The 26,060-nt window shown below is 39.2% G+C and overlaps 2 protein-coding genes across 2 annotated transcripts in view; both read right to left on the reverse strand.

Moving 5' to 3' along the window:
- The window catches only part of GNG5 (G protein subunit gamma 5), a 547,759-nt gene that overhangs the window by 471,116 nt on the left and 50,583 nt on the right, over positions 1-26,060 (reverse strand). The gene's annotated exons all lie outside the window — the stretch shown is intronic.
- The window catches only part of MCOLN2 (mucolipin TRP cation channel 2), a 72,710-nt gene that overhangs the window by 39,345 nt on the left and 7,305 nt on the right, over positions 1-26,060 (reverse strand). Inside the window, exon 2 of the mRNA XM_050806133.1 lies at positions 4,139-4,298. Coding sequence (XP_050662090.1) covers positions 4,139-4,298 — 160 coding nt within the window. The remainder of the gene's footprint in view (positions 1-4,138; positions 4,299-26,060) is intronic.

Genomic DNA, 26,060 nt, shown 5'->3' on the forward strand with positions numbered 1-26,060 from the left:
TTTATTAAAACTACTGACACATATGAAAAAACTGGTATACACACCACACATGAATGAAGTTCTTCAATCAAAGTTTGCTGAGTGCTTACTCTGAGCCAAGCTGGGATACAATGTGGAAAAGAACAACACTGCATGGTACTGAATAACAACTCCTATCTGTTGAGAACCAGGCATTGTGCTAAAATTTATTATTTTTCATTTAATTCTCAATACCCTATGAGTGAGCTATTGCACTGTGCTCTGCAAGGACAGGAATGTTTTTCCTTTTCCCCTACTATCATATACTCAGGAAATGAAATAATGCCCATCACAACGTCAAACACTGAATCAGCTGATGAATATAATCCCATTTGATACATCTGAAGTCAAGTAATTTATCCAGGTTGGAATATCCAGAAAATGTTAGAGTAAGGATCTGGACCCAGGTCTGTTTGATTCTAGAGTCTGTTTGTTCTCTCAACCTCTTGGCCCCACAACCTCTTAAACTGAAATGCTGCCAATTTAACTCTAGAGGCAGGGATACTCGACCCATTCCTCCCACATTAATAGTGAAGCTAAAGAATCAACAACAAAAAAATGTGAACTAGGGAATGAACAAATTGACCATGAAAGTGGTATACAGTTTGCTGATATTTGAAGCCACAACCTTAAACTCAAAGCTCATCAAAACTCAGCTTTGGGGATGAGAGGACTCTGTTGTAATCTCTGCTTGGAACCTAACCTATCTGGCATCAGGAGCAAGAAATTTCCTCCATTCTATTCATAGAACAAGCCAAGATCAAAATGCATGGCCCAGCACTGGGGAAGGTTGGGATTTTCAAATCATCTCTTAAAGGAGACAAATCCTGGGAAGGAAACTGCGAAGTCCCTTTCTTGTTATGACAGAACCAAACACTCACTGCAGAGTAAGAGTAAGGGAAGATGGTATCGTCCAAATGACTGGGTTTTTTTTTTTAAAAGGCGTTGACAGCAAAATGCATCCTAGTCCCACTAATTAGACATTAAGATTTGCTGAGAGTATGATACAAGACAGAAAAATAATTACTTATAAGTGTAGTCTGGCAAAGATTGTGAATTTAAGGCCTCATTATGAAATCAATGTAGGATAAAATATTCTGTACCAGGTAAAAACAAGATACTGCTCTAATTATGTGCAAAAGAAATGGGAGAGAAAGAGTAGAACTAGCAAAAGAATGTAGACACCTCCCTCAAGATTATAAATTACTGCAGAATTCAGAGTAAGAATTTTAAAAAGTTTTTTCTTTCTCATCAGCCCTCATACCCATCCCATTAGACTTGAGGATGGAGCACAAAAAAAAAAAAAAAAAAAAAAAAAAAAAAGAAAAAAAGAAAAACAGAAAAAGAGAGGGAGGGAAAAGTGAGATATTATGCAAGGAATGGTAAACAAGAAATCTGCTCCAATTAGATATCACCCAAATAGCAAAATTTGTTAGAATGATCCTATATGGAAACAAAAGTTTAATCCTTCCCAATTTTATTAGGGGAAACAGGGTATGCCCATATGAAAAGTAAAGTATAGTTCCCAGAAATATTTTGTTATTTAAAGTAAAATTAGTAGGCCGGGCACAGTGGCTCATGCCTGTAATCCCAGCTCATTGGGAGGCCAAGGCGAGAGGACTATTTGAAACCACAAGTTCAAATACAGTCTGGGCAACAAAGCAAGACCCCATCTCTACAAAAATAAAATAAAAAGCCAGGTGCAGTGGCATGTGCCTTTAGTCAGCTGTTTAAAAGGCTGAGGTGGGAAGATCTCTTGAGCCCAGGAGTTCGAGGTTGCAGTAAGCTATGATTGTGCCACTGCACTCCAGCCTGGGTGACACAGAGAGACCCCACCTTGAAAAAATAATAAAAAATAAAATCAGTCATGTAGACAGGAAGAAGTACTAAAGAAAACCATGTGCTGGATGGTCAGGCAAGGCCCAGTGGGGGAGATGGGACTTCAAATAGTACCTGAAAGGTGAGGGAGAAAAAGTCACCCTGGATTTGGAGGAACAAACAGGATGTGGAAGAGAATCATTGGGTTGGCCTGTCTGACTGGGACTTGGGTAGGAAACAGCAGATGAAAACTTGTTGGAAAGACAAGTTGAAGGAGACTGGAACTCTTTGAATTCCAGGCTAGAGAGGTGAAATTTTCTTCTTGGGAAGTAGGGGTTTTTGTTTTGTTTTGTTTTGTTTTTTGTTTTTTTGAGACGAGTCTCACTCTGTCGCCCAGGCTGGAGTGCAGTGGCCGGATCTCAGCTCACTGCAAGCTCCGCCTCCCAGGTTCACGCCATTCTCCTGCCTCAGCCTCCCCAGTAGCTGGGATTACAGGTGCCTGCCACCACGCCCAGCTAATTTTTTGTATTTGTAGTAGAAACGGGGTTTCACCGTGTTAGCCAGGATGGTCTCAATCTCCTGACCTCGTGATCCGCCCACCTCGGCCTCCCAAAATGCTGGGATTACAGGAAGTAGGGTTTTGAACAGGAGAGTGACACAATAAAGGCTATTCTACGAAAAATTAAGGTGATACTAGCATTGAATGTATATGGATAAGAAAGGTAGGCATAAGACAAAGCCAGAACTAGCCTAATTAACTGATCTATATTCCTACACTGCAAATTCTGAGGACAGGACCAGAATAGATATATTATTGGTTGCCAAGACTAAAACTTCAAAACCAAGAATGAGAATGAAAATAAGCTAACAATACGCATACACATTTAACAATGTCTTTGCATCTCAACCTTGTTGTTTTTTTGGAAGTAATTTGCTTTCCCTAAACTTGAGCTGGTACATATGGCATATCATACACTGAAAAGCCTCTTTATGAACACAGAATAAAGAAGTAACTCTAGTTATGGCAGGGACCTTCTCCCATTTCTAAAACTACATAAAGGTATTTTTAAGTATTTATTTTTATGTCCCAGAAATAACATCTTTACACACCTCTACACTGATAACAGAATGATTATTTGCCAATAGAGCCACATATCTCTAATCAGTTTAAAAGGGCACGTGTTTCAAATATAGTTAACTACGGCAATGATTCCCAACCTTGTTGGCACCAGGGACTGGTTTTGCGGAAGACAATTTTTCCAGGGACTGGAGCGGGTGGGGGTGGGGGTGGGTGGGTAGTGGTTTCAGGATGATTCCAATGCATTACATTAGTTGTGCATTTTATTTCTATTATTACTACATTGTAATATATAATGAAACAATTATACAACTCACCATAATGTAGAATCAGTGGGGGCCCTGAGCTTGTTTTCCTGCAAGTAGAAGGTCCCATCCAGGGTGGTGGGAAACAGTGACAGATCATCAGGCATTCGATTCTTATAAGGAGTGTGCAACCTAGATCCTTTGAATGTGCAGTTAACAACTGGGTTTGCGCTCCTATGAGAATCTAATGCCACCACTGATCTGACAGGAGGCAGAGCTCAGGCAGTCTGCAAGCCATGGGGAGCAGCTATAAAAACAGATAAAGCTTTACTCCCTTGCCTACCACTCACCTCCTGCTGTGCAGCCTGGTTCCTAACAGGTCCATGGCCCAGGGATTGGGGACCCTTGACCTATAGAGAAGCCTCCCCAATACTGGTTCAGCAATACAGGCCCCAAAACTAGAGGAAAACTCTGATGGCTGTTTTGATACCGGTAATAAAGAGCTCAACAATATGAACTTGAACAAAAGGTCTAAATGCAGCTTTTGTATAATCCTGATAGTGCCTGGGATCAGTGTTTACTTAGATAGAGCACATTGATATGATACAAGGAAAACTTAGGATTCTGTAAGTCTGAAGACAAAAAAATGCAGATTTTGAAAGTATATTTGAATAAGCTGTGTTTAATAAAGAGAGTTCCAGAACACAAATGTGTGTCACTCAGACATAGAAACCCCTCACCACAGATCGACATTGATTCAGCATTTACAGAACCTGTACAGAGAGGACCTCAGGATCTCTTACTAAGATTGTCTTCTAAACAGAACTTCAACCTACCCTCTGCTCTCCAGAGTCAACATAATTTTCGTTTTAGGAACTTGAGTCTGGGCTTTTCAGAACAAAAGTCAAGTACAGAACACATGAAAAGAGTTTTGTCTTGGGGTAAGGGAAAAATCAAATGAAATAATAATGTAAGTTACCTGTGTGGTGACCATGACTATCTTCAAAATCTGCAAACCCAGTTTCCACGGAATCTGGCATCTGGCTCGGTATTTTTCACAAGGGCTCATGAAGTAAAACTTCAGGTCTTCCCTTAGACATTCTTCTTTCATCTCAGAATCATGACGTGCCATTGCATTTCTGCCACAGAAGATTAATTTTAAATACCCAGGAAAGCCTCTCCTTCAGCTCCTTTAGAAGTAACTTGCTTTCCCTAAACTTGAGCTGGTACATATGGCATGTCATACACTGAAAAGCCTCTTTATGAACACAGAATAAAAAAGAACTCTAGTTATGGCAGGGACCGTCTCCCATTTCTAAAACTACATGAAAAATTATTCCAGACCCTCTACCTCCTACTTTTCCACACAGCCACCAATCTTGTTCAAAATGGCCAATCTCAGCCAGGCATGGCGGCTCACACCTGTAATCCCAGCACTTTAGGAGACTGAGGCGGGCAGATCATTTGAGGTCAGGAGTTTGAGACCAGCCTAACCAACATGGTGAAACCCCATCTCTACTAAAAATACAAAAATTAGCTGGGTGTGGTGGCGGGCCCCTGTAATCTCAGTTACTAGGGAGGTGGAGACAGAAGAATTGCTTGAACTTAGGAGGTGGAGGTTGCAGTGAGCCAAGATCACGCCACTGTACTCCAGCCTGGGTGACAGAGTGAGACTCTCTCTCAAAAAATTAAAAATTAAAAACAAAATTAAAAAAACAGCCAATCTCAAGAATTATAAAAATTGGATTTTACTTACAAGACTCATCAATTCCTACTTCTTAACATAGAGCGTTCACCTGTCACTAGAGAAAGTATGTGTGTTTATGTTTGTGTGAGTGTGTATGTACGAATTGTATGTGAGTGGGTATATGAACAAAAACCAGACAGGACATTTTCATGATACTCCAGGTATGACATTACAGAAATTTAGTATAAACGAATGGAATTAGATTGTTATGGAAGAAGAGAATCTTTGTTCTGTAACTCTGTACTGAGAGAAGGACTATGACCCTTTTTTTGGATAAAGTATCAGTGATTCCAGAATATAAATAGCTTCACAAAGATAAATAGCATCTCTCAATTTAAGCCTAGTCAGATATTTGTCACTTTACATTAATAAAAATTTGCTTTTACTATTTCAAGGACTCTGGACTCAGGAATGGGCACATGACTCAGGGTAGGCCAAAAAGAACCAATGAGAGATGGTTCACAGGACTGTTATTGTAGTCCCCAAAGTGGAGTGCAGAAAACAATCCATTGGGAGTATAAAAAATATTAGTATTTTTATTTTATTATTTACATTAAAAACTAAAAATTGAACTCCATAATTAGTATAACATAGAATATACATACAACACAGCAATATAACTTACAGCATATGTATACCATAACAAAGAATATACATTATATAACACACAAAAGTAGTATCTAGTAGCATATCATATATAAAGAAATACATACATGTTGGGACTATTCTGCTCAACTTTTACTGTTAGGTACATAATCAACAAAGTTTGGAGATCATTGACTTCAAGCACAGACTGTGAGTCCGGAGTTCCTAAAATCTATCTCACCACCAAAGGAGAGCTTACCAGAGACTGCAGCTAACACAGAAGATCAGGCAGACAGACACTATGCCTAATAACAATACTTGAATTCCTGGATCTAGCTGTTCCTGAAGTAATCCATCCCAAGTCTTTCCATCTGAGTCAACAAATACCCTTTATAGCTTAAGCCAGTTTGAGTTTGACTTCTTGCCTTAGGAAGTATATTGATGGTAAGTGTAAAGAATAAATTCTAGTAAGTTATGCTAATTATTAGAGTTACTCATTTCTTGGAAAGGTTTTATAATTGTGGGTCATTTTTAAGGATCTTTTTACTGGAAATATGTAAGTGACATATTTTTATACTGACTGATGATCTATGTTATCTGCCTTGACTGACAAATCTAAAATAATCCTAAAAGGGGATGCCCATTTTAAGGCTTATTGTCAGTTGTTAATAATTTACTATTTCTAAATAGATTTTTAAATATCTTGTTTCTAGGATTAGAGGGCTAAGTTATTCAGAATTATCCTGCTGGAAAGCAAGGAAAAGAGGAAAGAAAGAGAGAAAGCAAGGAAAGAAGGAGAGAGGAAGTGAAGGGAAGGAAGGAGGGAAGGAAGGAGAGAAGGAGAGAGGGAGGGAGGGAGGGAGGGAAGGGAAGGGAAGTAAGGAGAAAAAGGAGAGAGGGAGGGAGGAGAGAGAAAGTAGCGGGAGGGGGAAGGAAGAAGGGAGAGAGGGAGGGAGGGAAAGTGGGAGGGAGGGAGGGAAGGAAGGAAAAAGAGAAAGAGGGAGGGAAGGAGGAGAGAGAAAGTAAGGGAGGGAGGAGAGAGAAAGGAAGGGAGGGAGGAGAGAGAAAGTAGGGGATGGAGGGAAGGAAGAAGGGAGAGAAGGAGAGAGGGAGGGAGGGAAGGAAGGAAAAGAAAAATCCTAGATACAATACATACTTCTTGAGGAGGGTAAAGAAGTACCTTTAAAAGACTGAAGAGTTAAGGAGAGCAAAAACTGGGTCAATCTTGGCGGATACCTACATGAGTAACAGCCAATTGCCACCATTCAAGTACACTCAGCTTCCGTTCTGTGGCCTCAGGAAAGGGGAACAAGAGAGCCAAGATTCTAGGCCCAAAGGCATCAAAACTGCCTGTCCTCAAATTTATAGGACTACAGAGAAGGCCAGAGTGGTTCCAAATCAAAGAAAAGAAAAGGGACAAAGAGGTTGTTTTCTCAAAACAGTGGCGCAAAACAAGGCATTTAATCAAATACTTAAAGAATACTGGCCAGGCATGGTGGCTTATGCCTGTAATCCCAGTATTTGGGAGAGCAAGGTGGGTGGATCACTAGAGTCCAGGAGTTTAAGATCAGCCTGGACAATGTGGTGAAACCCCATCTCTACTAAAAATAAAAAAAATTAAAAAAAAATTATAGGCCTGTGTGGTGGCACATGCCTGCAATACCAACTACTCAGGTAGCTGAGGCATGAGAATAGCTTGAACTCAGGAGGTAGAGGTTGCAGTGAGCTAAGACTGCACCACTGCACTTCAGCCTGGGTGACAGAGCAAGACGCAGTGTCATAAATATATATATAATAAACATATATTATTTATATAATAAATATATAATAAATATAAATAAAAGAATACCTTGTGGGTCATGCTCTACTGGAGACATTTTCCTGCCTTCCAGGAGCAAATGTGAATAGATAAAAGTATGATACCATGAGTTAAGGGTTATATTGGAAATATTATCTGAGTGTCCTGCAAAGAGAGAGTGCTTGATGCAGCCCAATTGCTTCAAGAGGCTTCAAATAATTCTTCTGACTGCTGGGTTCCTTTGACTGAGCGGCCACTAAGTGTTCAAGAAATGGTAACTGTAAATGATGAGTTGATGGGTGCTGACAAGTTGATGGGTGCAGCACACCAACATGGCACAAGTATACATATGTAACAAACCTGCACGTTATGCATATGTACCCTAGAACTTAAAGTACAATTAAAAAAAAAGAAAAGAAAAGAAATGATAACTGATGTGAGCATTGCCCTTAGAAACTTTATTAAGAAGTCTCAGGCAAAAAGAAAAGAAAAAGGTCAAACTAGCAGATAATGACTATGAGATCACTCATTGTATTACACTATTTATGCTATCTATCCTTCCATAATTGTTTCATCTGGGTATTTACAGAGCAGTTGTAATACTTTTAGCAACATGAAAGATGAAAAATGAAAAAAGTAGCAGGAAAAACATTTCCCTCAAAAGTACATGAGCCAACTGGTGAAATATAGGCTAGTATTAGTCAACTGATGATAAAATGATAGACATGTAGCAGAAAAAGTTGATAATGAATAATAAAGGTGCATGATGAGATAGCTGTTTTTTAATAAACCTAACTTAAGTTTTAAAATAATATGTACATTTGGGAGGAAAAGATATTGAAATTTTAATTTAAAAATTCTGATATTTCAAGGAAAATATAAATGTATAAACTTTCTAAAGTTTACTTTTCTGAGGGCTCTTTATTGCCTCCCTCTTCCCCATTTGTAGGTTTGTCCTGGTAGATGAAGGGTATTAAACACACACACACACAACACGATATCTTATTGCTATAACAAAAATTAAATGGTATAAAAATGGTGCAAAGTGAAGAGAGAAAAAAATTTTAAAACAGAGAAAGAGAGAGACGAGACAACACAGTATCATAGGAATAAAACATTATTTTATTTAACACATATTTACCCTACATACCTTGCGATGCTGAACACCTGGCTGGGTGTCTTACAGGAAGCTTAAACTACAACCACAGCTTCATAACCAAGAATTGGGTCAGCAGAGGCCAGGCGCGGTGGCTTATGCCTGTAATCCCAGCACTTTCGGAGGCCAAGGCAGGCAGATCACTTGAGGACAGGAGTTCAAGACCAGCCTGGCCAACGTGGTGAAACCCCGTCTTTACCAAAAATACAAAATTAGCTGGGCATGGTAGCACAAACCTGTAATCCCAGCTACTTAGGAGGCTGAGGCACAAGAATCACTTGGAACCCAGGAGGCAGAGGTTGCAGTGAGCTGAGAATATGCCACTGGACTCCAGCCTGGGGGACAAAAACAAACAACAACAACAACAACAAACAAACAAAAAAACTAAGTCAGCAGACAGGAGAAATACTGCAACTTCCATCACAAATGAAAATCACCAACAATTTAAGAAAAGCATGGAGCTACTAACTTGTGGTAATGTAAGTCAGGAGAAGTGAAAGTAACTGTACCATAAAACCGCTTAAGGAACCAAAATCAATGAAGATCTAAATTACACTGACCCATCAGCTACAGGGCTGTCATGCAATTGAAATTGCATGAAATAAATAAGAGCAATCACAGCTCTTATGAATTATTTATATTTCATTAAACCATAGGAAATGCATGATCTGGATTTTTACAAGCTTAATACTGGCATCACTAAAGACCAAAATATCAAAGAAAAAAAGCATAGTATTTGAAGGCATAAAAATAAGATTTGGAATAGAATAGAAAGCCACCCACACAGTGGGCTAAATAAAACCCAGAGATGCTGGAATAGAAAATGAAAGAAAAGAAGGCTGAGACTGGTACTGTGATAAGAAAACAGGAGGAAGGCACAACAAAGCTACTGTCAGGTATTAAGAAAACCAACTCTCTCCACAGATAATCAGGACTATGAGGTTGGCATTAAGAAAACCTACTCTCTCCAGAGATAATCAGGACTGTGTGACACTGGCTAAGTTTAAGGCTATGATATGATCAAGGGCAATTTCAGCTTTATCAAAACAATGACAAAGAGTCTATGGAAGCCTGAAGTTTTGAAACAAAACAAAACCGGATACCAGTGATTCTTAACCTTATTGGAGTTATAAACCCCTATGAGAACACAACAAGGCTCTTGACCTTTGCCTCAGGAAAATGCACACGCCAGTTTCAGTGATGATACTTTGTCAGCAAATAAGCTAACCAGCCCAGACTGCTATTGCCTTTGGCTTATGTGATCCTTACGCTACTTGACAAGGGGCATGAAAGTTGTTTTTATCCCCTGCTGCAGTGGTCTCCAAAGTGGGGTCCTCACACACAAGGACGTATGCAAGACCATTCACTGGTATGTGAGAAGAAAGTGTTAGGGCTTCTAATTGTGTTAACTTAGAAAATAGAGAAGTTAAGAATTCCCAAGAGTTAATATATGAATTGTTACCTATCACACCTAAGGTGCCCTCACTTGGTCAGTAACATCTGATGGCACTGGCACAGTGGCTCACGTCTGTAATCTCAACACTTTGGGAGACTGAGGCAGGAGGATCACTTGAGGCCAAGAGTTCAAGACCAGCCTGGATAATATAGTGAGACTCTGTCTCTACAAAGACTTTTAAAAATCAGCCCAGTGTGGTGGTGCATGCCTACAGTCCCAGCTACTTGGGAGGCAGAGGCACTAGATTCGCTTAAGCATAGGAGTTCAAGGCTGCAGTGAGGTATGATTTTGCCGCAGCACTCCAGCCTGGACAACAGAACGAGATCCTGTCTCAAGTAAATAAAACAAAACAAAACATCAGTTGCCTGTGTTTCACCTAGGTATGTGAGGCATCTTGGGGAAACTGTCCAAGTTTCCCAAATTAAGGGGTTCATGGTGGTGCCCCCATTGATTTTTAGCATATTCCCACCAGTTATGGTTTATGTGGACCTATTTAAGCATTTTTAGAATGTATCATTTAGTTTTCGTGGAAATAACCCTTGCGAAATAGGCAAAGGACATAAAGGTTCTTGCAAAAGCCCAGGAGGTAGAGCAAGATGGCAGAAGAGAAGCCTCCACTGATCATCCCCTCACAAGAGGACATCAATTTAACAACTAGCTATGTAAGGAAAGCACTTTCATAAGAACCAAAAATCAGGTGAACACTCGTACTACCTGCTTTTAACTCTGTATTGCTAAAAGAGGCACTGAAGAGGTAGAAAAAACAGTCCTGAATCACTGACACCACCCTTCCCCCAGCCCCAGCAGCGGCCACCTGGAGCGGAGAGTGCCTCTGCTTGCTGGGGGAGGGAAAGCACAACAATTGTGAGGCAGTAAACTTGGTGCTGTCCAGTTAGAGCAGAAAGGAAAATTGGACCAAATTCAGCTGATGCCAACCCACAGAGGGAACATTTAAACCATTCCTAGCCAGAGAGGAATCACAGGTCCTTGTGATTGGAATTTGAGTTCCCACAAACTTCATCACTGCAGGCTAAAGTGCTCTGGGTCTCTAAGTGAATTTGAAAGGCAATTTAGGCCACAAGGACTGCAACTGTTAGGCAAGTCCTAGTGCTGAACTGGGCCCAGAGACAGTGGACTGGAGGGGCATGCAATCTACTAAACTACCAGGACGGCTAAAGGAGTGGTGATGTCACCTCTCCCCTAACCCCAGGCTGCACAACTAGTGGCTCCGAAAAGACCCCTTGCTTCTGCTTGAGGAGAGGAGAAAGAAGAGTGGGGAGGACTTTGTCTTGCATCTTGGATACTGGCTCAGCCACAGCATGATAGGGCATGGGTCAGAGTCATAAGGCCTCTGTTCCAGGCCCTAGCTCCTGGGCAACACTTCTAGGCACACCCTGGGCCAGAAGGGAATCCACTACCTTGAAGGGAAGAACCCAGTCCTGGCAGCATTCATCACCTGCAAACTGAAGAGCCCTTGGGCACTGAATAATCAGCAGTGAAACCCAGGTACTACATCTAGGGCCTTGGGTGAGCCTCTGAGACTTGTTGGCTTCAGGTTTATCTTGGCTATGGGGGGTGGAGCAACAAGTGGGCTCCTGGAGTCCCCAATTCTAAGAGCTGACTCTTGGATGGCATTTCTGGACCTCCCCTGGACCAGACGGGAGCCCACTGCCCTGAAGGATGAGTCCCAGGCCAGACAACCTTCATGACAAGCTGACTTAAGAGACCTTGGGTCTTATGAGAACATCAGTGGTAGTCTGGCAGTACTGTCCATGGGCCTCTGGTGGTGATGACCATGGGGAAGGGCTCCTCTGCTTTTGAAGGAGGGGAGGGAACAACGGGAAGAACTGCATCTTATAATTTGAGTGCCAGCTCAGGCGCGACACAACAGAACACTAGGTAGACTTCTAAAGTGTTTTATTCTAGTCCCTGACTCCTGGACAGTACCTCTGGACCCAGCAGAGTGCTGGGGGCACTCAACCATCCTGGAGGGAAGAACACAGGCCTGGTTGGCTTTGCTGCCTGCTAACTAGAGAGCCCCAGAGCCTTGAGTGGACATAGGAAGTAGCCAGGGAGTAGTTATAGCTGGCCTTAGGCAAGACCCAGTGCTGTGCTGACTTCAGGCCTGACCCAGTGTAGTCACAGAGGTAGTAGCCGCAGGGGTGCTTGTGTCACTCCATCCCTAGCTTTAGATGGCTCAGGACTGAGAGAGAGACACCATGTGTTAGGGAGATAAAAAGGGTAGAGAACAAGAGTCTCTGCCTGGTAATCCAGAGAATTCTCCTAGATCTTGTTCAAAGTGGTAACTCCATGAGTCTATAAGAACCACACCGGGAGGCGGAGCTTGCAGTGAGCCGAGATCGCGCCACTGCACTCCAGCCTGGGTGACAGAGCGAGACTCCGTCTCAAAAAAAAAAAAAAAAAAAAAAAAAAAAAAGAACCACAGCATTACTAGGCTTGGGGTGCCCTCCAAAGCAGATGCAACTTAGATCACAATGCCCAAGTCCTTTCAAATATCTGGAAAGCCTTCTCAAGAAGGACAGATAATAAAAGCCCAGACAGTGAAGATGACAATAAATTCCTAACTTTTCAATGCCCAGACACAGATGAACATCTACAAGTATCAAGATAATCCAGGAAAACATGGCCTCACCAAATAAATTAATAAGGCACTAAGGACATAATCTTGGAGAAACAGAGACAGGTGACCTTTCAGACAGATAATTCAGAATAGCTCTTTTGAGGAAACTCAAAGAAATTCAAGATAAGACAGAAAATTCAAAATTCTATCAGATAAATTTAACAAAGAGATTGACATAATTAAAAAGAATCAAAAAGAAATTCTGGAGCTGAAAAAATGCAATTGGCATACTGAAGAATGTATCAGAGTCTCTTAATGAAGAAATGATCAAGCAGAAGAAAGAATTAGTGAGCTCAAAGACAGGCTATTTAAAAATACACAGTCAGAGGAGACAAAACAATAAAGAATAAAAAACAGTGAAGCATGCCTACAGGATCCAAGAAATAGCCTCAAAATGGCAAATTTGGAGGTAGAGAAAGATACAGGAGTAGAAAGTTATTCAAAGGGATAATAACAAAGAACTTCCCAAGTTTAGAGAAAGATATCAATATCCAAATACAAGAAGGTTATGGAACACCAAGCAGATTTAATCCAAAGAAGACTACTGCAAGGCATTTAATAATCAAACTCCTAAAGATCAAGGTTAAATAATGGATCCTAAAAGCAGCAAGAGAAAAGAAACAACATACAATGAAGCATCAATACATCTGGCAGTAGACTTTTCAGTGGAAACCTTAAAGGCCAGGAGAGAGGGGCATGACATATTGAAAGTGCTGAAGGAGAAGAACTTTTACTCTAGAATAGTATGTCTGGTGAAAATATTCTTTAAACATGAAGGAGAAATAAAGATTTTCCCAGAGAAGGCCTGGCACGGTGGCTCACACCTGTAATCCCAGCACTTTGGGAGGCCAAGGCGGGCAGGTCACTATGTCAGGAGTTCGAGACAAGCCTGACCAACATGGCGAAACCCTGTCTCTACTAAAAATACAAAAATTAGCCAGGCATGGTGGCGCATGCCTGTAATCCCAGCTGCTGGGGAGGCTGAGGCAGGAGAATCGCTTGAACTCAGGAGGCGGAGGTTGCAGTGAGCCGAGATCGTGCCATTGCACTCCAGCCTGGGTGATAGACTGAGACTCCATCTCAAAAAAAAAAAAAAAAAAAAAGATTTTACTCACTGGTATTAGAAAGTACACAGAAAAACAAAAAAATTATAACCCTGTAACTGCCTTGTGTAAACTACTCTCATCCTAAGTAGAAAGACTAAATTGGCAAACCAATAAAAAATAATAACTACAACAACTTTTCAAGACACAGACAGTACAATAAGATATAAACAATAAAAAGCTTAAAAGTTGGGGAGACGACATTAAGGCATATAGTTTTTGTTAGGTTTTTGTTTTGTTTTGTTTTGTTTTTGCTTGTTTGCTTATACAAATAGGGTTAGGTTGTTATCAACTCAAAATAATGGTTTATAAGATAGTATGTGCAAGCCTCATGGTAATCTCAGACCAAAAAACAGACAACAGATACACAAAGAGTAAAGAGCAAGAAACTAAATCATTTCACCAGAGAAAATCACCGTCATTAAAGGAAGACAAGAAAGAAGGAGAGAAAGAAGACCATAAAACAAAACAATCAGAAAATAAATAACCAAGTGGCAGGAGTAGGTCCTTAATTATCAATAACATTGAATGTAAATGGACTAAACTCTCCAATCAAAAGACACAGACTGGCTAAATGGATGAAAAAAAAAACCCACTAATCTGTTGCCTACAAAAAATACACTTCACCTATAAAGACACACATAGACTGAAAATAAAGGGATGGAGAAAGAAACCAAAAAAGAGCAGGAGTAGCTATGCTTATATCAGACAAAACAGATTTTAAGACAAAAACTATACGAAGAGACAAAAAAGTTCACTATATAATGAAAAGGGGTCAATTCAGCAAGAGAATATAACAATTTTAAATATATATGCACCCAACATTGGAGCACCCAGATATATAAAGAAAATATTATTAGAGCTAATGAGAGAGATAGGCGCCAATAAAATAACAGCTGGAGACTTAAAACACCCCACTTTCAGCATTAGATAGATCTTCCAAATAGAAAATCAACAAAGAAACACTGGACTTAATCTGCACTGTAGACCAAATGGATCTAATACATATTTACAGGACATTTCATCCAATGGCTACAGAATACACAGTTTTTTTCTCAGCACATGGATCATTCTCAAAGACAGACCATATATTAAGTCACAAGACAAGTCTTAAAACATTAAAAAAAAAAAAAACTGAAATAATTTCAAGTATTTTTTCTGACCACAACAGCATAAAATTAGAAATAACAAAAGGAATTTTGGAAACTATACAAATGTATGGAAATTGAATAAAATGCTCCTGAATGACCAGTGGGTCAATAAAGAAATTAAGACAGAAATTTAAAAATTTATTGAAACAAATGATAATGGAAACACAACCTACCAAAATCTATGGGATACAGCAAAAGCAGTACTAAAACGGTATTTTATAGCTTTAGGTGCCTACATCAAAAAAAAAAAAAAAAGGAAAAACTTCAAATAAACAATCTAATGATACATCTTAAAGAACTACAAAAGCAAGAGCAAACTAAATCCAAAATTAGTAGAAACATAAATAAAGATCAGAGCAGAAATAAATGAAATTGAAATAAAATAATACAAAAGATCAATGGAAAAAAAGTTGGTTTTTCAAAAAGCTAAAAAAAAAAAAATTGACAAAACTGTAGCCAGACTAAAAAAGAGAGAAGATCCAATAAATAAAATCAGAAATGAAAAAGGGAGACATTACAACTGATACTACAGAAATTCACATCATTATTGGATACTAAGCAACTATATACCAATAAATTGGAAAATATAGAAAAAATGGACACACACAACCTACCAAGATTGAACCAGGATGAAATCCAAAACCTGAAGAGACCAATAACAAGTAATGAGATTGAAGCTGTAATAGGAAGTCTCCCAGCAAAGAAAAACCCAGGACCTGATGGTTTCGGTATTACTCAGGTTCTCTAGAGGGACAGAACTAATGGAATGTATATGTGTGTGTATATATACACACACACACATATATTTTTTTTATATATATATATTTATTAAGTATTAACTCACACAATCACAAGGTCCTACAATAAGCCATCTGCAGGTTGAGGAGCAAGGAGAGCCAATCCGAGTACTAAAACTGAAGAACTTGGAGTCCGATGTTTGAGGGCAGGAAGCATCCAGCATGGGAGAAAGACATAGGCTGGGAGACTAGGCCAGTCTCTCTTTTCACATTTTCTGCCTGCTTATATTCTAGCCATGCTGGCAGCTGATTAGATTGTGTCCGCCCAGAATAAGGGTGGGTGTGCCTTTCCCAGACCACTGACTCAAATGTTAATCTCCTTAACATCCTCACAGACACACCCAGGATCAATACTTTGTATCCTTCAATCCAATCAAGTTGACACTCATATTAACCATCACAGCTTCACTGTTGAATTCTACCAAACATTTAAAGAAGAACTAATACCAATCCTACTTAAACTTTTCTGAAAAAATACTTCCAAACTCATCCTATGAGGCCAGTATTACCCTGATACTAAAACCATAAGACACATAAAAAAAATTACAGGCCAATATCTCTAATGAATATTAATACAAAGCTCCTCAACCAAAATACTAGCAAACCAAATTCAACCATACATTAGAAAGATCATTCATCATGAGCAAGTGGGGTTTATCCCTGGGATGCAAGGATGGTTCAACACATGCAAATCAATCAATGTGATGCATCATATTAACAGAATGAAAAATAAAAACAATATGATCATTTCAAGTGATACTGAAAAAGCATTTGATAAAACTCAACATTGCTTCATGATAAAAACCCTTAATAAACTGGATATAGAAGGAATATACCTCAACATAATAAATACCATATACAACATACCCACAGCTAGTATCATACTGAATGGGGAAAAACTGAAAGGCTTTCCTCTCAGATCTGGAACACAACAAGGATGCCCACTTTCACCACTGTTATTCAACATACTACTGGAAGTTCTAGCTATAGCAATCAGAAAAGAGAAAGATATAAAGCATATCCAAACTGGAAATGAAGAAGTCATATTATCCTTGTTTGTAGATGAGATGATCTTATATTTGGAAAAAAACTAGAGACTCCACTAAAAAACAATTAGAACTGATAAACAATTTTAGTAAAGTTGCAGGATACAGTATCAACATACAAAAATCAGTAGCATTTCTATGTGCAAGAGTGAACAATCTGAAAAAGAAAATTAAAAAGTAATCCCATTTACAATAGCCACAAATAAAATACCTAGAAATTAACTCATCCAAAGAAGTGAAATATCTCTATAATGAAAACTATAAAACACTGATGAAAGAAATTGAAGAGGACACCATAAATGGAGATATTTCATGTTCATCAATTGGAATAATCAATATTGTTAAAATGTCCACACTCCAAAGCAATCTACAGACTCATTGCAATCCCTATCAAAATATCTATGACATTCTTCATAGAAATAGAAAAAAAAATCCTAAAATTGATATGGAACCACAAAGAACCCAGAATAGTCAAAGTTATCCTCAGCAAAAAGAACACAACTGGAGGAATCACATTATCTGACTTCAAATTATACTACATAGCTATACTAACCAAAACAGCATGGTATTACACAGATACAAAACACAAAAACCGATACACAGACCAATGAAACAGAATAGAGAACCCAGAAACAAATCCACACACCTACAGTGAACTCATTTTCGACAAAGGTGACAAGAACATAAACTTGGGAAAAGACCGTCTCTTCAATAAATGGTATTGGGGAAACTGGATATCCACATGCAAAAGAATGAAACTAAGCCCCTATCTATCACCATATACAAAAATCAAATCAAAATGGATTAAAGACTTTAAGACCTCAAACTATGAAACTACTACAAGAAAACACTGGGGAAAATCTCCAGGACAAAAATTATTGAGCAATACCCCACAAGCACAGGCAACCAAAGCAAACATGAATAAATGGGATCAAATCAAGTTTAAAAGCTTCTGCACAGCAAAGGAAACAATCAATAAAGTGAAAAGACAACCCATAGAAAGGGAGAAAATATTTGCAAACTGGGGATTAATAGCCAGAACATATAAGGAGTTCAAACAATTCTATAAAAAATAACCTAATAATCTGATCAAAAAATGGGCAAAAGACTTGAATAGACTTTGTATGTCTCAAAAGAAGACATACAAATCACAAAAAGGGATATGAAAAGGTGCTCAACATCACTGATCATTAGAGAAATGCAAATCAAAACTACAATGAGATATCATCTCACCCCAGTTAAAATGGCTTGTATCCAAAAGACAAGCAATAACAAATGCTGGTGAGGACGTTGAGAAAGGGGAACTCTCGTACACTGTTGGTGGGGCTGTAAATCAGTACAATCACTATGGAGAACAGTTTGGAGGTTCCTCAAAAGACTAAAAATAGAGCTACCATATGATCTAGCAATCCCACTGCTGGGTATATGCCCAAAAGAAAAGAAATCAGTAATATCAAAGAGATATCTGCGCTCTCATGTTTGTTGCAGACCAGATCACAATAGCTAAGATTTGGAAGCAATCTATATGTCCATTAGCAGATGAATGGATAAAGAAAATGTGGTATAAACACACAATGGAGTATTATTCAGCCATAAAAAATGAGATCCTGTCATTTGCAACAACATGGATGGAACTGGCGATCATTATGTTAAGTGAAATAAGTCAGGCACAGAAAGACAAATATTGTATGTTCTCACTTATTTGTGGGATCTAAAAATCAAAACAATTAAATTCATGGACAGAGAGAGTAGAAGGATGGTTACCAGAGGCTGGGAAGAACAGTGTGACAGAGAGATCGGGGGTGAAGGGGCAGTAGGGATGGGTTAATAGGTACAAACAAAAAGGAAGAATGAATAAGACCCAGTATTTGATAGCACACCAAGGTGACTCTAGTCAATAATAATTGTATATTTTAAAATAATTAAAGAGTGTCATTGGACTGTCTGTAATACAAAGGATAAATGCTTGGGGGAATGAATACCCCCTTCTCCATGATGTGATTATAATGCATTGCATGCCTGTATCAAAACATCTGATGTATCCCATAAATATTATACCTACAATGTACCCACAAAATTAAAAATAAAAGATAAAAAATTCTTGCAAAAAATTAGGTTCATTGTAAAACTAATGTAAGCCTAAATTAATATAAAAAAAATAGGAGAGCTAACACTCTAAATGTTGTAAGCCATGGGTTTATAAAAAAAGATGAAAAGCATATCTGATCTGAAAAGAAGCTGGGGTGGGGGGAAGCAGATTTATCAAGAAAACTATTTAAAATATTGGGTAAATCTACTATTGCTAAATGAGGTGCATGGCTTTAAATATATAGTACCATAATATATTTGCTAATGACACTATGAAGTCATAACATAAAGTTGCTGCAGTTGGCAATTCATTTTTTTTTTCTATTTTAATTTTTTAAAATAAAAAAATAGAGATGGGGTCTCACTATGTTGGCCAGGGTGGTCTTGAACTCCTGGCCTCAAGCAAGCCTCCAGCCTTGGCCTCCCAAAGCACTAGGATTACAGGCAACGAGCCACCGTGTCCAGCCTGGCAATTCATTTTTAATATCCTCATCTATCCCATCCCTTAAAATGTTAATTTTATCTATTTCATAATATACATATGGTTTGGCATATGCTATGTAAATGAATACATATTTAGAGAGGGTAGATGTTCTTTTAACTGTTGGAAACAAGTTATAAAAAATATATGGAACTACTTCCTTATTGTTTCAGAGCCCCAACCACACCTTAGCTGTGGTTGTTCTTTGTTGTCCCAACTGCTATTATAAACTTGTTAGCTTTGAAGAAATTGATGTTTGTTCCCCTGGCCCCAACAAACAAACAGAAAATACAGAAAATAATCCTAATAGGCATCATGTTTCTTACCAGATCTGTTTAGGTATCATATATTGGTATAGCAGTACACAACATTTTTTTTTTTTTTTTGAGATGGAGCCTCTTTCTGTCACCTAGGCTGGAGTGCAGTGGTGCAATCTTGACTCACTGCAACCTCCACCTCACGGGTTCCAGCAATTATCCTGCCTCAGCCTCCAGAGTAGCTGGGACTACAGGTGCCTGCTACCATGCGCAGCTAATTTTTTTATTACTATTTTTTATTTTTAGTAGTGACAGGGTTTCACTATATTGGCCAGGTTGGTCTCGAACTCCTGACTTCAGGTGATCCACCCACCCTGGCCTCTCAAAGTGTTGGGATTACAGGCATGAGCCACTGAGCCCCGACAGAATTTTTTTTTTTTTTAAATTCACAAGTATATCTTACCAGTCTCAGGGGATGGAGCGGGGTAGGCAGGGCAAATCACTTCCCAAATCTATCCTTCATTTTTATACTCATCACAGTGAGGGGTAAAATCACCCTCCTCGGTCCCCACACCAGCAACCCAAATCTGTGTGGTTCTGCATGATCTGGCCTCACCTAACTCCCCACCACCTTTATTTCCCCAAAATTTAATAATGATATAACTGTATTTTTCTTTTCTTTTCTTTTCTTTTTGTTTTTTTCTTTTTTTGAGATAGGATCTCACTCTGTCACCCAGGCTGGAGTGCAGTGATGCAATCATGGCTCATTGCAGCCTTAACTTCCTGAGCTCAAGCAATCCTTTTGCCTCAGCTTCCAGAGTAGCTAGGACCATAGGTATGTACTGCCATGCTCAGCTTATTTTTCAATTTTTTGTAGAGACGGGGGCTTGCCACATTGCCCAGGCTGGTCTCAAACTCCTGGATGCAGATGATCCTTCCCCCTGGCCTCCCAAAGTGCTGGGATTACAGGTGTGAGACACTGCCCCTGGCCTGTACATGATTTTAAATGAATTATTAATAAACCACACCTCTGATTTCTGTTCCTTAGGTGCAACTGCTTTTATCAGTCTTTTTAAAAGTCATTTACTTTTAATTTTTTTTTTTTTTTTTTTTTTTGAGACAGAGTCTCGCCCTGTTGCCCAGGCTGGAGTGCAATGGCACGATCTTGGCTCACTGCAACCTCTGCCTCACGGGTTCAAGTGATTCTCCTGCCTCAGCCTCCTGAGTAGCTGGGATTACAGGCGCACCTCCACGCTCAGCTAATTTTTGTATTTTTAGTAGAGACGGGGTTTCACCATGTTGGTCAGGCTGGTCTCGATCTCCTGAACTCGTGATCCACCCGCCTCGGCCTCCCAAAGTGCTGGGATTACAAGCGTGAGCCACCGTGCCTGGCCCTACTTTAAAATTTCTAAATAATACTTATGCCACTATTTTTTCATTTTAGATATTATCAATTTGAATCCTCCCTTGGAAAATACGGATTTAGCTCTTATATCTTCTCCCCAACATACATTTCACCTCCCTACTCATCTTCCCAACCAAGTTTTAATGCAAATTTTGGATAAATTAACATCTGATTTTATGAAGTGACTATGTAAAAACTCTTCAGAGTTGAGCTATTAACATACTGTAATGTTATATTCTTCCTCACTCGAACTATTTTCCTGGAGTTAATTGCCCTTTTCCCCATTTGTCTAGTTTTCTGTATACCAATTATAACTTTATCACTAAACTCTGGCTGAATCTGACACCACCCTTAAATACACACAAGCCAGGTACCCTGTCAATTTCTTTCTTCCATGGAGAGACACCAATGCCTACAGCCCTCATCCTTTTGCTCAAATCTACCTGGTTGCTTTCTAATCACTTTTCAAGGCCATAACTTTAGGAACTCCTTCACCACCTTCCTAAATTGGAACCCCCATCTCTTGGATCCCATGTCTGCTTCTTTCTTTACTCTCTCATTTTGTGGAGAATATCCTTCAATCCCTTCCTGGGAAAGGAAGCCTGAAAAGTAAATTGTTAGACTTCCTGTGACAGACACTACTAGTTGCCTGCCCAGTATCCATTCCTCTCTTCTTCCTGTTTTGTTGAAAGCAAGCAATATATTAATACCAAAGGATAAAATAACTCAATATGGCCAAGTGTGGTGGTTCATGCCTGTAATCTCAGCACTTTGGGAGACCGCGGTGGTGGATCACTTGAGCTCAGGAGTTCGAGAACAGCCTGGGCAACATGGCAAAACCCGTCTGTACTAAAAATACAAAAAGTTCGCTGGGCATGCTGGCTTGTGCCTGTAGTCCCAGCTACTTGGGAGGCTAAGGTGGGAGGATTGCTTGAGCCCAGGGAGGTCGAGGCTGCAGTGAGCCATGATCATACCAGTATACTCCAGTCTGCAACAGAGAAAGACCCTGTCTCAAAAAGAAAAATTGAAATAAAATAAAAAATGTGTGACATTTTGGCAAATAGCCATCCTAGTCCATACATTCAAGAAACTTCTACATGGTCATATTATCAAAATGAGAAAAAAAAAAGTAAAGCCATCTAATGGAATGAACCCAGCACTTACCTCCTCAAGCTGACTTTGTGGTACAGATTCTCTAGAACAAACACTGGGTTCCCATTTCTATTACTTCATTAAAATGCTCAGGGTAAACCATCTCTTGCTATAGATTCTAACAAACACTTTTCAGGCTTATTGGCTCTGCAGCATTTGATACAGCTGACCACTACCTCCTTGGGACAACCTCTTCTGTCAGTTTCCAGGACAACCCCCTCCTCTTGATGCCAGAGTGCCTTGAGGCACAGTATGGATTCTTCTAGTCTCTATCCTCTATTCTAAAACAGCTTGTCCAATCCTATGACTTTAAATACTCTCTACATGATGTGGGTTTCCATATTTGCATCTCCAGCAAATCTCTCTCTTGAGCAGACTTCCTTATCCAACCTTTTTTATGAAACTTCACCCACAGGTCTAATTGGTCTCTCAAACCCACCCTCCACCTGCTCCTCCACCCATCTGCTCAAAGCAGCGATCTGTACACATTCATTCAAATGCTTCAGCTGCTGACCAAGCTGAGAATCAAATAAAGAACTCAACCCCTTTCACAACAGTTGCAAAAACAAAAACAAAAACACCACAAAATTTAAAATTAGGAATATACTTAACCAAGGAGGTGAAAGACCTCTACAAGGAAAACTACAAAATACTGCTAAAAGAAATCATATATGACACAAACAAATGGAAACACATTCCATGCTCATGGATGGGTAGAATCAATATTGTGAAAATGACCATACTGCCAAAAGCAATCTGCAAATCCAATGCAATTCCCATCAAAATACCACCATCATTCTTCACAGAACTAGGCAAAAAATCCTAAAATTCATATGGAACCAAAAAAAGAGCCTGCATAGCCAAAGCAAGACTAAGCAAAAAGAACAAATCTGGAGGCATCACATTACCTGACTTCAAACTATACTCTAAGGCCACAGTCACCAAAACAGCCTGGTACTGATATAAAAATAGGCATATAAACCAATGGAACAGAACAGAGAACCCAGAAATAAAGCCAAATACTTACAGCCAACTAATGTTCAACAAAGCAAACAAAACCATAAAGTGGGGAAAGGATACCCTATTAAACAAATGGTGCTGGAATAATTGGCAGGCCACATGTAGAAGAATAAAACTGGGCCAGGAGTGGTGGTTCACACCTATAATCCCATCACTTTGGGAGACCGAGGTGGGTGGATCACCTGAGGTCGGGAGATCGAGACCAGCCTGACCAACATGCAGAAACCCCGTCTCTACTAAACATACAAAATTAGCCGGGCATGTTGGTGGTGCATGCCTGTAATCCCAGCTACTCAGGAGGCTGAGGCAGGAGAATTACTTGAACCCAGGAGGTGGAGGTTGCAGAGAGCCAAGATAGCACCATTGCACTCCAGCCTGGGTAACAAGATCAAAACTCCATCTCAAAAAAAAAAAAAGCTTCTGCACAGCAAAAGAAACAATCAGCAGAATAAACAGACAACCCAATGAGTGAGAGAAAATCTTCACAATCTATACATCTCACAAAGGACTAATATCCAGAATCTACAAGGAACTCAAATCAGCAAGGAAAAAAAATAATCCCATCAAAACATGGGCTAAAGACATGAATAGACAATTCTCAAAAGAAGATATACAAATGGCAAACAAACATATGAAAAACTGCTCAACATCACTAATGATGAGGGAAATGCAGATCAAAACCACAATGTGATACCACCTCACTCTTGCAAGAATAGCCATAATCAAAAAATCAAAAAATAGATGTTGGTGTGGATGGGGTGAAAAGACAACACTTTTAAACTGCTGGTGGGAATGTAAACTCTTACAACCACTATGGAAAACAGTGTGGAGATTCCTCAAAGGACTAAAAGTAGAACTACTATTTGATCCACCAATCCCACTACTGGGTATCTACCCAGAGGAAAATAAGTCATTATATGAAAAAGATACTTGTACATGCATGTTTATAGCAGCACAATTTGTAACTGCAAAAATATAAAACCAGCCCAGATGCCCATCAATAAATGAGTGGATAAAGAAAAGGTGATATGTGTGTGTGTGTGTGTGTGTGTGTGTGTGTGTGTGTTTGTATACACCATTGAATGCTACTCAGCTATAAAAAGGAACAAAATAATGGCATTCACAGCAACCTGGATGGATCTGAAGACCATTATTCTAAGTGAAGTAACTCAGGAATGGAAAACCAAACATCATATATTCTCACTTACCGGTGTAAGCTGACCTATGAGGATGCAAAGACATAAGAATCATACTATGGACTTTGGCAACTCAGGGGAAAGGGTTGGAATGGGGTAAAAGATAAAAGAATACACATTGGGTACAGTGAACACTGCTTGGGGGATAGGTGCACAAAAATCTCCGAGATCACCACTAAAGAACTTTTTCATGTAACCAAACGCCACCTGTTCCCCAAAAACTACTGAAATAGTTTTTAAAAAATAAATGCATTGCTATTAGCATTTAAAAAAAAATGCTTCAGTTGGAATCCTTAGTGTATTCAGTGGCCTAGCTGCAATCCTTAGTCCATTCTCCATCTTGGGTGCAGAGCAGAATCATCTGAGGATTTTTTTAATTTTAATTTTTGCTTTTTAAAATGGAGACAGGTTTTGCTATGTTGCCCAGGCTGGTCTTGAACTCTTGGACTCAAGTGATCCTCCCACCTCAGCCTCCCAAAGTGCTGGGATTACAGGTGTTAGCCACAGTGTCCAGCCCACCTGAGGATTTTTAAAAGATTTCAGCGCTTGTCTCTCAGTCCCAAGACATTCTGATTTAATTAGTAGGAGGAGTGAACTGGGCATCAGGATTTTTAAAGTTACTCTGGTGATTCTAATGTGTAGCAAAGTATGGGAACCACTGCTCTAAAGTATGCTTTGAGTTCCCTTTGTATTCAATTCTCACATTCAATTTATCAAGTCTTCCTTCAAAACACATCAAGGAATGGTCTCCATCTCTCTGTATGCACTGCAGCCTCCCTGGTCCAAGCACTGTCATCTCTTACCCAACTGCAATAGCCTCTCAATTCTCCACATGGTAGCCAAAGGGGTAATTTTAAAAGCATAAGTCAGACATCACTTCTTTGCTTTAGGGGCTTTCTTTAGGGGCTTTCTCCCTCTCTCAGAGTAAAATCGAAACCTCCTACCACTGCTAAAAGACTCCTGCCCACTCCTCCCATACCCTCTTCCCCTTCCTCACTACACAATGGCTTCTTTCCTGGCTGTGGACAGTCCCCCCTCTGCACATTTCACTCACCATTTCATCCACCCTACTGCTGTTCCCCCAGTTCTTTGTGCGTCTGGTTTCTTCCTGTCACCCTTCATCTCTCAGCACAAATGACACCTCGGTAGAGAGGGCTCTCTGGCCACTCTATTAATGTGGCCTTCCCCACTGCCTCTATCATCACTTTATTTCCTTCATAATTGCAATCACAATCTTTATTGGTTTCCCCTACAATGGACTTCATGAAGGGTGGGTCTTGCTTATTACCATATAGCCCAGCATACAGCATAGTATCTAATACATAATAAGTGTTCAATGAAAATCTGTTGGAAAAAAGTAATGAATCAATAATGAGACATCAACCTTGACTACACGAACTTTTCCTTAGTTAATACCTTTTGTGATCAAATAATAATAACAACAATATTAATAACATTAAAATAATAGAAAGTCTAAAATATTAATATTAAAAAGTGAATTAAAAATATATTTAAAAGTAAGTCTTGCTTAGTCAAGATACATTAGCAAGTTGTAGGTAATTTAGTTGCCTGGTTTGCTGATGATAGAAACCTTACTTTGTTTTACTCATTATTCTTAGTCTTTCCAAAGAATAAATTATTCAATGAGTTGTTATAATAATAATTTGCTATCCATTTTGGAAAGAGAAAGTTAGAGTACTCTCTCAAACTGAATGCAAAAATAAAATTTAGACACATTTTAAAAATAAAATTGATAGTAGTATAAGATCAGGATTTTTAAAACAATTTAACATGCCTTTTTAAGTACAAAAAAATTTAGAAG

The sequence above is a fragment of the Macaca thibetana genome, chromosome 1 (genome assembly GCF_024542745.1).
Source record: "Macaca thibetana thibetana isolate TM-01 chromosome 1, ASM2454274v1, whole genome shotgun sequence".
Lineage (NCBI taxonomy): Eukaryota > Metazoa > Chordata > Mammalia > Primates > Cercopithecidae > Macaca > Macaca thibetana.